At 35.0% G+C, this 17,559-nt stretch overlaps 2 protein-coding genes across 5 annotated transcripts in view; one reads left to right on the forward strand and one right to left on the reverse strand.

The window, feature by feature from the left end:
• Positions 1 to 274: 274 nt before the first annotated feature.
• Positions 275 to 12,129, reverse strand: LOC139101342 (protein no-on-transient A). 2 transcript variants are annotated; one of them, XM_070654393.1, is made up of 13 exons: positions 11,813 to 12,129; positions 10,666 to 10,911; positions 10,330 to 10,548; positions 9,823 to 10,124; positions 9,275 to 9,570; positions 8,946 to 9,136; positions 8,756 to 8,837; positions 8,510 to 8,529; positions 3,030 to 5,547; positions 1,296 to 1,339; positions 1,044 to 1,116; positions 725 to 821; positions 275 to 370 (listed from the first exon to the last, which is right to left on the reverse strand). In XM_070654393.1, the coding sequence occupies exons 1-9, from the start codon at positions 12,032 to 12,034 to the stop codon at positions 5,335 to 5,337; spliced, it is 1,791 nt and encodes a 596-aa protein (XP_070510494.1). In that variant the 5' UTR covers positions 12,035 to 12,129; the 3' UTR covers positions 275 to 370; positions 725 to 821; positions 1,044 to 1,116; positions 1,296 to 1,339; positions 3,030 to 5,334. The 2 variants fall into 2 exon arrangements, with proteins under 2 accessions (XP_070510494.1, XP_070510495.1); XM_070654394.1 differs by lacking the exon at positions 3,030 to 5,547 and having other exon boundaries at positions 11,813 to 12,126.
• Positions 12,130 to 13,002: 873 nt separating this feature from the next.
• The window catches only part of Teh1 (tipE homolog 1), a 37,279-nt gene continuing 32,722 nt past the window's right edge, over positions 13,003 to 17,559 (forward strand). Inside the window, exons 1-5 of one of the 3 annotated variants that reach the window (XM_070654580.1) lie at positions 13,003 to 13,151; positions 13,201 to 13,410; positions 13,485 to 13,564; positions 13,768 to 13,976; positions 14,210 to 17,092. In XM_070654580.1, the coding sequence (XP_070510681.1) occupies positions 16,555 to 17,092 (538 nt within the window). In that variant the 5' untranslated portion in view covers positions 13,003 to 13,151; positions 13,201 to 13,410; positions 13,485 to 13,564; positions 13,768 to 13,976; positions 14,210 to 16,554. Of the gene's footprint in view, positions 13,411 to 13,484; positions 13,565 to 13,767; positions 13,977 to 14,209; positions 17,093 to 17,559 lie in introns of all 3 variants that reach the window. The other 2 variants (XM_070654582.1, XM_070654581.1) reach the window with 2 other exon arrangements.

The following is a 17,559-nucleotide window of genomic DNA, read 5'->3' on the forward strand; positions in this document are numbered from 1 at the left end:
AGTTGAGAAATTCAAAGTACGCAAAATGACAAATAAGAGCATTGATGAATAACTCGACGCGAGAATAAATTTCTTTGTTTAATAATCTACAAGGATATTGTTCATTATGTTGCACCGTGTCGACTTATGTCGCTGGCTGAAGAACTCTTGATGAAATCCGTTATTATCTGTCGATGCCCATTAATTTTCTGTCCTTACTTGCATGCTAGCAATTTATATTTGTGTAAACGATGCGTTATAAGTTATAAAATTCAATTAAAAAAAACAATATTCATACAGTATTTTTAATAACAAATATATTTATTAAAATATAACAGTAACATATCTAAATAATTAAGTTTAAATTGCTGACCCACACTGGCATGGAATGCTGCAACAAATAGAAATGGATTATTTTCGTAAATGAATATTCACGATATAAAGTTTAGGTATTATATAAATCAGAATGTGAACGAATGCTTTCTCATCTTTCATTCAGGACTCTAGCCATTTGATCATCAGATTATTTTTTATGTAAAAGAAAAAGAACTACTTTTCTGTAATTTACTAATATAACTTTTTCGTGAGTGAGATGATACAATGATATTAGAAACTACTTTTATTAAAAAGCTAGTGTATATTGTTGAGATAAAAGTAGCTCATAGGAATTTTTTTAATATTTGGCTTTTTACGAAAATGAGAAATTTCATAGAGGGAATTAATTAATAGCTGATAAGCAATTTACCTTTTCATTCAATAAAGTTGAATTAGTCTTTCAGCAGGTACTTGTTGGAAAGAGTTCTTGAGAATCTTCTCAAGATGTGCGTCCTTCTTGTAATCTCCTAACAAAATACTTTTATTAAAAAAACTAGTAAGTGTAAACAATTAATTAAATAATAAGGTATAGTTCAAGACTTGCTTCAGATAAAAAAAATGTACACGTTGGAATTGGCTGTTTTTCATCAGGCTTCAGCCCCGAAAGAGTATCATCATTTGCAGTCTTGATATATACTTCATTAATATTTTGTATAAATACGACTTAATTAAATATGTTCTAAGCTCACCTTTAAACCAGATCTTGCATATTTTGTCTCGTCTTCCAGGCATCAACTTACAGTTGCTTCATTAGGGAGTTTCCTTTAATAAAGAAAATAACAGAGTTAAATAATATACGTATAACTACATGTCATGTTAATTAGATTTTCATTAGCTATTCAGTACACGTTAGGATCTTAGAGTAAAATCATTAAAATCATTTTTAAGTTTTATCATCATGATAAATTAATAAAAATGGAATTAAAAATTAAAAATTATACCTATATTTTATCAGCAGCTTTCTTGATCAACCTGGTACTGCAATCTGAAAACATACAACAAGTTATAAATACATGTTTTAAAAATATTGTTCAAATAATTCCAGTTCTAAGAGATCGGACAGTCAAACGTCAATCTATAAAATATGCATTATTTTGTAAGTACAGCAGTTAATCGATAATTATGCGTATTTTATGCTAAAAATTTAATACAAGTATAATTTTAATTTAATATTATTTAAAACCGTGACATATGATGAAAAATATATATTGTACAAATGACATTTACATGTATTTGCATTATATGTATTATATAAATTTTTTAATCAATATAAACGTATGTATATAATACGCGAAATTTAATCTAAAAAGTGAACTAATAAAAAAAAAAAAAATCTAATAAAATTATTAAAGATAATAGACATGGATAATCTTAAAATATGTGCAATGTACTGAAATACGAAATTAATACATTCAAAAAATTTCTAATAACATTAAGTAATTCATAAATTATATTATAAATAAAACGAACATTCTAATTTGTGTTTTAAAATAATTGGAATTATTTAATCGAAACAAGTGTGTATTGTAATATTGTTATATAACATGGTAATAATAATAAAAATCTCAGAACTCAAAAATACAAAACTTTATAACTTTTATAAGAAGTTTCCCCAACCTGTAGAGGACCAGAGTGGTTCATGTATAAGTCACTAAGTTTTTAGCAATTACATCTATATTATTGGTATGTAACACGTATGTTCACATGTATATTAGCGAACTCCATATCCCAGTCCTCTAAAGATTAATAGTGCAACACAAATTAAGCAAGTCCATTATTCAAATTAAAGATAAAATTTTCATATTATAGTATATTACTAACATTAAGTAATTTCCTTTTTTCTTATCTGATCTTCTGAGATTTTTATGTATATTCTATTATCATGTAATATATTTTAAATGCTGCATATTTTAGACAATAATAAATTACAGTATTTCATATTTAGCTTTTTTGTTCGAGATACGATATCCCTGTATAATATAATAGGCATTTTTCTTCCTATAAAGTCATTTTTCATAGCATACCTAAATATCATTTCGCAAAATTGTTTTCCGAGCATAGTTTTTCGCTATATAATAAAATCATTTATTAGAATTAATAGATAAGATTCATCGCAAGAGTATTCCTTGCCACTCAAAGTGGCACAAAGTAAGAATGTGTTATATTTCTTACTTAATCAATTATCTATTATCACAGCCTAGATTTTTTAATAGTTAGACCAAGACAACCCTTTCATCAATGTGTCTAGATATGGTGGTTGTCATAGGCAAAAAGAAGCGCTGTCTAGGCTGAAGAGCTTGTTTGTCATACGAGTGTTCAGAACCAGATTTAATGTTTTTTTTTTTTTTTTTTTTTTTTTTTTTTATTATTCTTAAGAGTCGAAGATAAACGTCATAAAACATATAAATATTAAAATATATTAGTTGCGCATGACAATAAATTCCAATCAAACAGTAATGTCTTTTAGCAAACATTACAAAGTAATCTTTAGTCTAATTTTTACTTCTTCATATTATTTTCTAAAAAGAGAATCGTAACGAATATAAGAATAATCTTGTGCAGCGACATATTACGTAGTTAATAAATGATCACTTTGTAATTTTTGCTTAATGTTTTACGTCCCACCCGAAGATTAAAGTAAGATTACGCATAATAGTTTTACAAATTCTACTCACCTCGTTAACAGGTAGTTCATTGACTAGCAGTTTCGAGTAAGTAAGCCTATCTTGTGATTGTAGTCTCCTCTCCATTAAAAGACTCTTGATTAATTATATTGAGTTCTAAATAAGTTATTATTAAGCACAGGAACGTGGAAGATTCTTGAAGATGGTAAAAATACTTTCTTTTTCATTTTCTCGTTATCCATGATTTAAAAAAAATCGAGAAAAAGAGACAAAAATGTCTATATTACAAAAATAAAAATAAAAAAAATCTTTGATACAGCAGTCTTTGAATTACAAATATTAATCTATTTTTTCAATTAAATTAATAATATTTCCAGCTTTTATATTATGAAGAAAGAAAAAATCTTTCATTCATAAAAGAATAAAAACTTCAGATATAATTAAGCTATAATAAAGTCAAACTGACATTAAAATTAAATCTATTTAAAAGATCTATCATATATATTTTTTATCTGTCAAAAAAACTGATGATAGAGTTATTTCAATCGGCACGAAATATTTATCAATTTCTTTTTCTTTTTTTACAGAACGTATTAAAACGTGTTTTAATCTTTTCATAACGCACACGATCTTCTTTCGAGTTCATATAAGTCCTAATCTTTCTCTGTCAAGTTTGTATATAAAGTATAGCAATAAATAATTATCAAATTCTGTAAAAAGAATTAAATTTTACAACATTTAAAGATTCGCGAAAAAAATCTAACTAGTTGAATCTATGAATCAGTCAAACCTGTTCTATGTAGAAGATATAAAATCGTTGAACTGAAAGCAAAAGTTAAGATCATTTTTTAATATTTTAAATACTTTATGTAATATCTCATGTAGTGGTAATAGCGGTAAACTGTAATTTTTAGAAAATTAATTTTGTGTCCAATTTAAAAAAGATAAAGTAATATTGATTAATATCAGACATTAAGATATATGTGATATATATCTTATATATATGATTTTATTAGATACCTTTATTTTTTTTAATCACGCTGCTATAGATCATGATTTTGCATAACGTATTGAATATTATATCTGCAGATAGCACTGCATATTCATGTATATAGGTCTGTATAATAACTTACATACTAAGATAATTATTGATGAATATTTAAAAACTGTTAAATTTACATATCATGATGCAAATCATCACACTCGGCGTATCTAATAACGGCAACATAATACTAATTTTCAAAGTAAACCAAATATTGCGAATCTGGCTTTAAAAGTATCATGACATCTTTGCACTGTCGCTAATATTCATTAATATTTTCACAATCAGGTGAAAAGTATAAAATAATGTAAGCGAGAAAAGTGGAATTTAAATTATAAAAATAAAAAACTTTTTAAAAAGTAGTTTTCTATAACAAATAGTGTATAATTTTTTTCGAAATAATAATTAAATAATAAAATATAGATTTCAAATAAATGTTTTAATAAAGTAATATTGTTTGATAATATTCAAAACATATATTGGGAGAAAAAAAAGTTTTTAATTAAAAAAAAAAAAAAAAAAGAGAGAGAGAAAAAGAAAGGGTAATGTTATGTCTTAATATTATTCACATTTCCTAATGTTTTTATATAAATCGTAATTTTGAATCTTACTTCGTAGTAAAAGCATGTATTTCATTATTTGTGAAATGTGATATAAAAATCTAAATTATTATTAATTTAATATAATATTTATAAACATATAATGCCGTATTTTATTCACAATTTTTTCTTTTTTTTTAATGATAAATCTAAAATACATATATTAATTTTGAAGTAAGATTCAAATTTGTGATGTTTAAGTTATAAGTCGAATTAGAAATGAAATTACGGAATAAAATGTGTCCAATGAAATATTGGGGTTGCTGAATATTGCTTTTCGATTGATGATCATTTTGCATAAATCTAAACACAGAAATAGCCAGTTTGAAACAAGTTTCTAAAACGTACAGCAAGATGATGATGTTAATTCTTTTAATGACATCAATATCATTGATATTCCCATCGGAATACATGCTCGAGAGGAAATATCATCTGGAGGACACAGAAAATCCGTCAAAATATCAAAACAATTTACGTTCATGTATCGTTTCATCGTCAAAATTTTCTCAAGCCTGGCATGTAATGCCATTGATTGATGCCAAACATCATATCATATATTTCTAGCGTTCAATATTCTCGACACTCTTCCTTCCCCCTTGTCACGACTATCCAAGGTAAACACAGTAATATAAAAGTGAGAAAGAAATGAAGGATGCAGTACGATTTGCAAAGTGTCATAGAAATAAACGGAGTAAGATTTTGTACTGCGCACCGTTTAATATCGTCGGCGTTTAGTGGGATAATCATCTGGGCGATTTCGGTCATTTCCTTGCCAACGTCCACTACCACCGCCACCGCCACGGCCACCACCCATGTTACCCATGTCAACCCTCATTTCCATTAAATCCATTATTTGCCCACGATCATCGTTATAACCCCCTCGATTACCGCGGTCCATATTGTACGGGTCCATAAATGACTTGGGGTCCTATAGAAACGCGCAAGGAATGCGAATCGTATAGGGAAGCCGAGAGTTTGTTGTTAATCATTGATGAGAATGTAGTTCACATCAGAGGAATGCACGATACGCATATGTGCATGTGAATTGCGGATGTACCGTAAGTACATTCCGTACGATTCAGGGCGACCATCCATGTTTGACAGCAGCACAGGTCATCGTCAATTTTCGTCAAATCACATAGAAAAGAAAGGGGAAAATACATTGTTAGATTGCTTCGTGTCGCTGGCAGTAAACTGCATTAATTACAGCTCTTACTAATATACCGTTCTTTTTTTTTTTTTTTTTTTTTGGCGAATATGTTCCGAGACATTAATCAGACCAAGAAAATGCCCAATGTAGACAGACAACACACGTTTGTTAAATGTCAGTAGACAAATATCAGTGCCGCTGTGTTTACGCGAGACTTTATAATTTTATCGCATACGTACAATTTTTTTTTTTTTAAATCATGACTTCAATTCGAAATATAAAAGCTCACAAGTTGAATTTTCAGCACAATAATTACGTGAAATATTATACTTTTATATACATATTGATTATATTATACTTCGTCTTATAAAAGAATTAAAATTAAATTTTACATTAGAATTGAAGCATGATTAAAATTCATTGTTATAAGATCTATTGCTATTCTGATAGTAATGCAGCCAACATATTATATTGGAGATCCTACACTATTGAAGTACGAATAAAAAATTCGTTTTAGTTTGCACCAAGATGTAACGTAGCGCAAACGCAGGTTTAAACAATTGTGTATTTTGCGTAGAGATAAACAGAACTTTTCAAAAAGTTTCCCAGTCCCATAAGTAACACAATTATCATATTATTTAGTTATATATTCGGTAGAAATTATAAACGAGTTTATACCTCGTGAATAATCAGAGAATACTATAACGACCTCATAAATGCATGAAATAAATACCTGTGAATAAAAATGGCTAGCTTATTTTAAAGTTCGGGAAATTATTTCGCACATCAGAGACATAACGCGAAAGATAATTTCCATTTCTTAATAGTAAAGTACTGGCATCAAGCTCAACATTTTGAAGCCCCGAGCACAAACGCGAGCAGCAAAGAGGCGTGATCAAGGCCTCGAAGCATGCTTTATCTCCGTTGTGCTCGTAATGCTTCTAAGAAATGTATCGTATTGCAAATCAGTACTACGCATGAAATATAGTCCTACAAGCATATATTAAAATATGCAGAAGTATTAATGTTCCATAATGCACTTTCAAGTATTCAAAATTGTACGACGTTCAGAAGAAGATTTAAGTTTAGTAGAAGACCAGTTGAAGGTTTTGCAAAAATATGTACACGAGCGATTAAATTTTTTTTTTTTTTTGGAAATACTTTTAAATTAATACCTTATTAATATACCTATTTAGAAGAAGTCTAGTTGGGCATTTCTTGGTCGGTAAAATTACTATGGAAGAGTACTACTTCGTGAATCTTTTGCAATAATATTTTTCATAAAAGTTCTTTTTTTATCATTAAAAAAAAAATGCAATGACTGTAATATTATTAGATAATTCCATCAAATTACATTATGATGTACCAATGTGTTCCATAGTAAATAAAATTGTTCTTAAGGCTATAGTAGAATAGATCAGAGTCTCCTGTCTGCAATCATGTGGAGAGACCAATATGGCAATTATATTTTTAAATCTAATCAGTTTTAGAGGCATTAAGTAGTTTGAACTGTAATATATTGTAAAACACATATACGCACATATATGTGTATGTATATGTGTATATACATATAACAGTTATAGCTTATGGCACGATTATGCAATCAATTTCGAAAGATTATAAGAAAATATCACATTAAGACAGAGCATCTGTCAATAATGTCTCACGTACACGTGCATGTATACGTATATATATATAATAATATATAGACTAAAGTAATATCAAAATATATATATATACATATACAATTTAATTAATTGATGAAAAACTTATTATATAAAAATTTTTTTGTTTGTTAAAGTCGATTAACGATGATGATTATGTGGCCAGTATTTTTAACTGCAATATTTGCAGCAAAGAGTAGTCGAATACTTGTTATAAGTCATAGTTTATTAATTTGCATTAACGGTGCAATAAAATTTAGATATTCCATTTCCATGCTAGTTCATGTATATTTATATATAAAAATTGAACAAAAATTAAAAGTTTAAAGAGTCTTTCAATGTAAGTGAATAGCGTCGGCACTTCCAATAAAGAAGTTGCATCTTAAAGAGAATAGAAGATCATGTGAATATTTAAAATATCAATGCATCGCAATTAAATGTAAAACAAAAGCATATCTCGTCAGTAGAAATATGCTGCAGTTAAATAGCAAAACTAATATAATCGTTTACAGATTTTTGTAAACGACAATGACGGATTAATAGAGATCATGTAGGAACTATAACCGAAATCAGTGTTAATATTGACACTTCAGACAGTATTAAAGTGTCGTTTTTCATTGTCTAAATGCTATGCACATTATTGATTCCTCCACATGTTATAAATATTTCAAATATACATATGTACATAGATACATTTTTCTTTTAAATTAACTTTAAAAAATATCTTAAAAAATGACGTTATATATTAATTTTGCAGACATTAGAACTCCGTTTATATGTTGAAGAGCATGCTTCATTGGGGATAATATCAAGGTTTATCAATCCTCTTAAAATTTAATTTCATGGTGTATCGTACACCACGATAAACAATTGCGTTTTATCATGCACGTTGCAATTCCGCTCATTATAAAAAATGAGATTTGCACAAAACGCATGAGAATAGATTTAAAAAATTGTACTGCCCAAGAAGAAAAAAGAAAATGTCGAGAGAAAAAAAAAAGTTAATTGTTTCGAGAAAAACCTAATGCTGTAATATAACAAGTAATAGAAGAAAATTAATGAAAGGGATACGTTACCACTGGCATGCCGCTTCCACCTGTAAAAATTGATAAAAACATATTGTTAAAGTATATCATAAAGAACATAAAACTATAAAAAAAGTTATAAAAAAAACAAGCAATAAAAATAAATTGTTATGTAATTCTACGAGCACTTAAACATATTGTACACTGAAAGGCAGATATATAGAGTGTAGCTATATTATAGCTATATCTTTGTAATCTTAAATTTTTCCCTTTTTAACGTAAAAACTTATTACTCACCATCAGGTTGACCATATCCGTCACGATCATTGGTATTAACAGAATCATAGCTTTTTCCACCACCGCTGCGAATTGCCTGTTCCTAAAATACAAGAAAATACAACCATAAGTAAGTAATAATTTTAAAATTAAATTTACGGTTTCAAGAAAAATAGAATATAAGTTAAACACATTCTATTATTTAACGGACCTGCATAAACAAATTATTTTCCTGTTGACGCCTATGCAACTCTTCTTCCTGTCTCCTTATGCGTATCGCCATTTCCTCTTGCTGACGACGTCTTAATTCCTCTTCACGAGTTCTCTGCTCTTCAGCTTGTCGTTCCTTCATTTCCCATTCTCTCTTTTGCCGTTCACGATCCGCCTCGCGCATTCGTAATTCTGTAATATTATTTTATATATTAGAATAATTAAAAACTAAGGAAAAAAAAAAATACGGGGATCGGTCATATCATATAGAAGAACTACATCTTTACAGCAAGCAAAGTAAGAATATATAAAGAATATTAAAATAATTACGTTCTCTTAAAAGTTCTGTCTCATGTTCATATCGAGCAAATTCCATTTGGGCTTCCAGTTTTTCTTCTTCCATTGCCATTTCCCGTTTAAGTGCTTCTTCCTTCTGCTTGTATAATTCATGCAATTGCTTCCATCTTGTACCGTACTCGTGTTCAAAGCTGCCTAATTGCGCAAAGCGGGGTCCAATTTCACGTGCTTTGAAATAATCCGGATTTTTGCGTGGTAAATTCTTATCGGGATAGCCGTCCACGTCATCTTGCTGCTCGAATGGTTCCACAACTACTGGTCGAAGGGAACTAAAACAAAATTTTTTTTTTTAATTTTAAATACGCTATCACTTTTTAAATAATTATCTCTTCCATAATAAACTTGTATTTCACTTGTCAGCACACAGCGATTATTAAAAGTAATCAGCCATGTTTCCTATATGAAATTTATATTTTTCTATACCCCTAAAATATTTTTTATTAGGCACTTGTAGATTAAGACATCAAACAAGCGTGGCGTTGGGGATTTATCATAAAGATTTTAAAATTACGTTAACTTACGCAGTAATAAAATAGCAGCCCTCCGTGCATTTTCTCAGAGCTAATTGGGCAGATGGTTTCCGGCAAAACTCAACAATCCCTTCGCCAGTACTTTTACCTCTGTCATCAACTTTAACTATCGCACGCTCAATTTCGCCAAATACACCGAAGGCTCTCTCGAGAAGTTCATTAGATATCCAAGGTGTAAGATTCTTTACTTTGATTGTTGATGAATGAGGAGCGAAGCGAACTTTGAGTGCTCGACCTTTGCGCATTGAACCATCTAATTCGCGCTTAGCCATATCAGCATTTGCTTTATAATCCTAAAATAAAAAAGTACGATTATTATGCAATTTAAAATTGCAAAATATTAAATATCAAAATTATAATAACATAATCATTTCAAAAATGTACAGCCAAAAATTTATATCATTTTATATCAAACGGTAATTATTATAATCATTTTATGTTTTTACGAAACAATTTGCTTAACAATGTATTATTAAATAATTGTGTTCATATAATTACCATTCTGAGGAAAGCAAAACTCTTCTCTTTATTTACAAATAATTCTGATATCTCTCCAAACTTTTTAAACATAGTCTGTATCTCTTCTTCGGATACATCGTTTGTTAAATTTCCAACATACAAACGATTTCGACCACTAAATTTCTTTTCTGTCGTATCTTGTGGTGGAAGCTCATGAGTCGGTCCACTGATAGCCATGACACGTTCCATCAATCGATCCTAAAAATTAAATCCAAGTTCTATAATAAATGTAGATAATATACAATAAAAAAAAATAGAGAACAATGCCATCGAAAGGCGAAATATCCGATAAAAAAATCTGAAATGTAAACTTACATCTTGTGATCTAGTGGCCATGTTTCGATCACCACCACCGCGACCACCTACTCCTCTTGCATTTCCTCGGATTGAACCTCCGCGACCGATACCCATACCTCCTCCCATGCCTCCTCCCATACCACCCCCCATACCACCTCCCATTCCTCCTCCCATACCACCACCCATATTACCACCCATGTTGCCACTCATACCTTCAGGTATAGGATTATCCATGTTTCCATCCATGGAAGCATTCATTTTCATCTGTAAAAAAATTATAACTTTCTAAATAATCTGAAATTAAAAGATGTGCACCTCACCGAATACGTTCTTTTTTGGAATTTTATCTTTTATTTCTTCTACAATTATTTTAAAAATAATTTATCTGTACGTACAAATTATTTCTTTTTTTTATCACTCACCATCCAAATTGTTATTAAATAAAATATACATGTTAACATGTATCGTTAAATAATTTAATTAAAATAATCAAATTAATATAAAATTAATTAATGCGATAATCCAAATTTTTGTGTAAAAATATTTATACTTACTCCACAGTAAAATAATAAAAATATATTAATCTTTTCTGTCCATTTTCTAATTTAAACAGTTAAAAAAAAAGCAAAAAGGAACATTAGCAATTTTACGACGCACGTGGAACGCGGGAATTCGATAGCGTTCATCGCCATTTTATGCAACGAACACCATTTTGCCGGCAGGACAAGTAGACATGATTCATGTGCTTCAGTTGCAATTTCTAAATTCGATCCCGACGATTACGAACGTACAAGCCAATCCCGATTTTACGACTCGCAGTCTCAACATTACGCGTTATCTAAGCGGAAAGTGAGCGATTCTCCCGGGGAGCTATTTATAAATCCCAACCGTAGAGATAAGGAGAGAATTTTGGCGCGTAGTTCTCGCGTGCTAGCTATGCCACGAGGTTCTACCAATATCGTAACGCGTCCACGACTCCGCCACGGAAATAGCGCGATCGCGCCAATCCCCTCGATCGGGTGGATCAAAAAGCGAACGCGAGAACAACCGACGTCCAAAAATAATTATTACGCTTCACCACGCCGACGGCGTAATGGCGCCAGACGCGATGCGTTCGATTAAGTACGCGGAAACATTCCGCGCGATTGTAAGATAAAGAAATTACCGCTTCGTTGTTCCTGGGACCGCCGCCGCCTCCACGGCCACCCGAGAATCGAGTACCGCCTTTTCGGCCACGAGGACCACGGCCGCCGCCGCCGCCGCCACCGCCGCCGCCTCCTCCGCCTCCGCCGCCGGGCGGATTTCGATCGCGGATATTTTCATTGCTGTTCTCGACCGGCGCGTTCGGCGCCTCAGACTTCACGTTCGGGGTTTCGGTTCCGGCCATCGTTGCTCCGCGTGTCCCGAGTGAACGAAACCCGGGGCACCTTTCTCTCGCGGTCGAAGCTCCTGCACGGCACGTTCGCTCGAACCAACTGCACACTATGGCGTCCAACAACGAAGAGAAAGCCACGGACGAGAACCGTGGCAATTAAACATGGCAGTTCCTCCACCGGCGGCCGTAACGCAGTGCATTGTGGATGAAGCTGCGACGATATTGGTCGAAACGTGGCTCGCGGCATGCAGCGATTGGCGAAACGCCTGGAACTAGCAGGATCGCCAACTGCTCCGGTAAAATATATTCGGACTGTACTTTTTAGCTGAACTGACCGAAACTAGTCTGCACTAATTTCGAGGTTCTCTTCCTTTGGCGTATAAAAAAGACAGAGACAAATAACGAGCAAGTGTAGATTAATACACTAGTACAGATATGAACAACACACTTGTATTTTCCTAGGCTTTACGTGATCATATTGAAGAAAAAAAAAAGAAAAAAATTATAAGACAGTGTAATAAAATTACCATATTAATTTTTTTATACATACGTACATTTATAAATAAAGTAATAAGTCCAAAAAAGGTTCTTTTTTAATTTTCGAATTATCAAATAAATTATCCTTTTCTATTTAAATAAAAAAAAAATTAATAAATTATTACTATGATAATTAATAGTGTAATGTAAAAAATAATAATATATTAACATTTAATTTGTCGCAAACTTGAGAGCTTGAGAAATTAAAAAATGATAAACTAACTAACCATCCTTAAAAAAAAAAAAAAAAAAACTTGGAGAACTCTTATACAGATATCAACCAAAGTAGGATATCGCATGAAATTTCGCGTGCACGCTTAAAATAAATATGCTGACAAGATATTTTTCGTAGTCGCCGCTCTCAGTCGACGACAGGTGTGATTTAGGCCGGCGTTCACGAATTAATATTAAAACTGACTTTGAATACCGCCTTTATAATGTTCACGGTGCATCATCTACATTCCATACAACCGTCGCGCTTCGTTCGAGTCACGAGCTCGCAAACGTAATACTCGAATTCGATCGCAATTGATCGTAATCTGGACAGAAAGGCACGCGGAGGTTTTATAATGAATTCCAGCGCGGTCGTCCGGTAAGTACAATATCAAACATTCGTATCGCAATCTAAGTAGCGAATTAAGGTCGTAGCTGGCGATTTGGGACGTTTCGGCGACGAACTCGCGCTTGTCAACCGGTCGTTAAGCCTGATACGCTCTCGTGAGGATATCATGATAGTCTGCACGCCCGTGACACGTGTAATAATCGGGACGACTCTCTGGAGAAAAGTAGATCGCATCCCAGACTCGTCCTCCCGCTATGATCACGAAAACTAGGTATACAACTGTCATACGGTAAGCGATAAAATGTACTTTACAACAAACATATACTGTACATTGAACTAATACTTTATACTTTTTATTTTTAGGAGGCCCGTAAATAGACGAAAGGGCTAATAAAATCGACGCATCGCTGACGGTAATACTGTATAATAAATGCATGTATCCAGTAAGTATTTTAATCGATCCTAACGATTTGCATAATCTTTTAAGAAACAAACTGTGTGATTAATCTTTCCATTTAATTGGAAACATTAAAAAGCCATTATTCAAGCTTTTGTAGTACGTTTTTATGTCGTAGATTGTTTCTTAATTTATGCAAACTCGTTCATTAACCGTACTAAACTTTCGTTAATCAAACGATTTTTAAAGAGCTTTAAAACATCATCTCTTCGTACGTCGTCGACACGAAAAAAGCTAAGACTCTTTTATTTAAAGAAAAAAAAATTGGCTTTATTATGGGACGTGATTAAAAGATGATAAAAAGATGATAAAAGAGCAAAGGAGGGAAAGAGCAGAAAGCACGCAGTTGAAGTGCTGTTCCGTGCGACATATACATCTTACCTCGTCAGATTTATCAGGTAATACTTAAAAAAAAAAAATTCCATTTACGGTTCTAAAAAGATCCTTCCAAAATAATCAAACTTAATCATCAAATGGAATCTTAACTTCGTTATTTAATTAAAAATTTTATAAAACTATTAATCATCAATTCATTAATCTCAAGCATTATAATTATAAATTCAATTGTATTCCCTTCAACTTTATAATTTGATAATCGTCATGATATTTAATTAGAAAATTTTTATTGCAGAGTTTTGACAATTTCATACGAGTTTATCGTGAAAATGTGATACATCGAGTGTCCGATCTTCACAAACGGCTTTCAAAACGAAGGTACGACTTATTAAAACGATACGAAGATATAGAGAAGTGGAGAAAAAAAAAAATGGACATCGAGGTGTGAATGAGTTTCGATCGCTGGAACGTCGCACGGCAGGTTCAGGACATCCCGCGGAGAAGAGCGGAGGAAGCAAGGCGGGACAGGCAGCGTAAACAAGGAGAATGCATCGCGGGGGTGGCACGATAGGGTACGAGGGCGAGGGGTTATACCCGTCGCTCATGCGCGTCTAGAACCCCGCCCTGTCGCTTCGGACCACAGCCTGTCCTGTCGAGGACTCCTCGCCGAGGTGGTCGAATAGTCACGCTTGAACCCGCGATCCGCGAGGCGGACGGCACTCGCCAGGAACGCCGCTGGTGCTCGTACGTGAGAGAAGGAGGAAGGAGAAGGCTTCGCGAACATCTGTCTCGGTTTTCCGGTCCGTCGCCCCTTTACCACGGTTCCTCCACGAGATCACAGGATCAACGGGATCTTAATCGCGACGGCCGGTGTGTGAATGTGTTCTTCAGGAAGGATCGACGGCGACGGGATCGATTATCGGTACGCGACAGGGAGTCGCGCGCGCGACACACAGGAATTTCGGGATCGCGCCGCGACCGATGTCGATGCCAAGCATCCGCTGCATGGCAACCAGTTGCAGAGGTGAGCTGGTGTTAAACGGGACACGTTAAGTTTCGCCGCGAATGGTCCCTCGGCTAGATCGCGCCAAGGCATCGTCGGGACTCATCGGCGGATTCATTAGCGGGATTCCGAATCATTGCGCCGAAGAGGCGAAGCACCTTATTATTTCGGCGATAGACATCACGTTGGATCGATCTGCGGCGCGTGGCGGATCGCTGCTGATTGCAAATACCTAGTAATAGAAATTATACAACGGCCTGGATGAAAAGCGCTTTCGTTAACGGAGAGAAAATTGCCGTTGATAATTCGTGGCTTCCTCTAGCATAATGTACGGTCTATCTTAAAGTTGGCGAACAACATAAGGAAGAGTTACATCACGTTAACTTGTTTGTCGTATAAGCTTAACACAAGAGTTTCTTCAACTCAATATCCGTCGTTCAAATATCACAACGTGCGCCTTACAGATACAACAAAATAAAATTAAAAAAAAAAATTAAAATAAAATAAAATAAAATAAAATAAAATAATTAAATAAAGAAAACGAACGATAGGCCTAACTTGGGATCAACAGATTAACAATTTCAGAACTAACACGCGACTTTTCGAGCGCGTGAAAAAGATCATCAGTCTTCTCGAAGATTTTTCATATACGTGCGCGCGGCTGTTACACGCGCGCAGCATTATCGAAATGCACGATTTCCTGCAAAACTGCAGCAGCTGAAAGGTCGTGATCGATCGGCTCAATTTGATAACCCAAAGGAACCTTAAAGCGTGCAAGGTCGTTACGTATAGCGATAAGGTAGAGACTTTCCACGGTTGAAAAGTCAAGGGGATGAGTCGAGAGAAGCGCTCGGCGGAGCCGTAGTACGTGGCCTATCTAAACACGATGCCGAGATTTATACAAGTATCTACTCGAGCAAGCGTCGGACTCAAGAAGATGCAAACCTGGCGATAGTCGAATTCATCGAATTCCGTATTCGCGTGATGTCAAGCCGTGGCAGTCACGAAAAGACGTGTATGGAACTTTGCGTGAAGCGTGCAGCATCAATTGCAAGATCTTGTTTAATGGTGCTCCTCGAGATTTCAAGTGGAGATCTGCGACGTTCGAACGTTCATCGGTAAAATAACAACGCAACGCCCGTCGCTCGAGAATCCCGAAATTAAGCTGCATCCGCGGCGCGAAATATATCCCGAAAAATTTTGTATCCAGAAACTCATGCCGTTCGATGAAATCCCCATCGGTCTACTCGACGAGATTGCCTAACGATCTTACATCGAATTTCAAGACGTGAACGAGTCAGGAAACGACTTCGCTCAATGCTTCCTAGCGGAAAACGGGATCGCGATCGAGTTCACTTGATCCGAGGCGAGTCGTCATTGAAGAAACCGATGACCGATGCACGTCTGCTCGACAGTTGATCCCGGAGGATCGAGGACCCCTTCACACCCTCCCCCCCGTAAACCGCATCTAACGAACGACGCGATGATCGGGCTGTAAATCGGCGCGCTCGATGAATCGTCGCAGACTCGAGCATCGAGCACCAGCCAGCACCACCCGAAGAAGAAGACGAAGTCGTAGAAGGAGCTTAGCCGCGTAGCGCGTCGTCTCGATCTCCGGAGAGAGCCGGTCCCGGGTGATGCACGGAAGCAGCTCCGAACTCCTGCTGGAGGCGAGCTGCAGCCAGTGTCAGAGCGAACACGATCGGGGACATCAGGGTCGGGACAGCGGCGGCGAGTACGACTTCCACGAGCGGGAGCTACGTCGTCGCAAGCTGTTGGAGCTCGGTCTTGGCGCGTCGCGGCGCCGACCGCCACGGCGTACCTGCCGTCAGCGGTTTAATTTCTACGCGACATCGGCACTGGCCTTCGTCGCTACTTCTGGCGGCGCGGCCCTCCTCTTCCTGGTGCCGCTCTACGTCGATCCGGCCATCAGCACCTTGGCGGCGGACTTCTCGCCGGAACCGGTCGTATGCACGACCTCGCGACGCGAAGACCTCGCCGGTCTCTTCAACTGTACGTGGAGCTCGTGCCGCGAGGGATGCACCAGTGATGTGTACAGTTGCACTCACATATACGTCACGTACACGCCGTGGAGTAACGCCAGCATGAAGAACGACACTGGCGGCAGGAACACCACCGCGAACGCCACGGCTGACCTGGGCACCATCACTGCCGGTAGGATCACTAAGCCGTAATCTTTCTTAGAGCTTTTTATTTTCTCTTTTTTTTTTTTTTTATATTTTTCCATGTGACTTATAATTTGTCGTTGAGAACTACGATCGACGGTGACATGAATTAAATTCATAAAAAAAAAATACTTAAAGCAATGCTGTAGAGAAAGAGGCGGGATTTAAAAACGCGAAATAAAAATATATATCGCAATTTTAGTTATCGGAAGTGTAATTTCAAAGGCGAGGTAGACCATACGATCAGCGTCACCGAGCTGAATATAAAATTCGCGAGATAACGTACGGAATCCGGAAAATTCGGAACTATAATTGATACCGCCGTCTCTTTCTCTATTGGAACTTGACGATAAAATAAAATATATCGCTTGGGGAAATCGAAGAGAAATTGGAATGCATTCCTATTTGGTGGATCGACGTTGCGGATTGCATGCGTGCCGGCGAGCATAAAAAAAA

The sequence above is a fragment of the Cardiocondyla obscurior genome, linkage group LG03, assembly GCF_019399895.1.
Source record: "Cardiocondyla obscurior isolate alpha-2009 linkage group LG03, Cobs3.1, whole genome shotgun sequence".
NCBI classification, from domain to species: Eukaryota; Metazoa; Arthropoda; class Insecta; order Hymenoptera; family Formicidae; genus Cardiocondyla; species Cardiocondyla obscurior.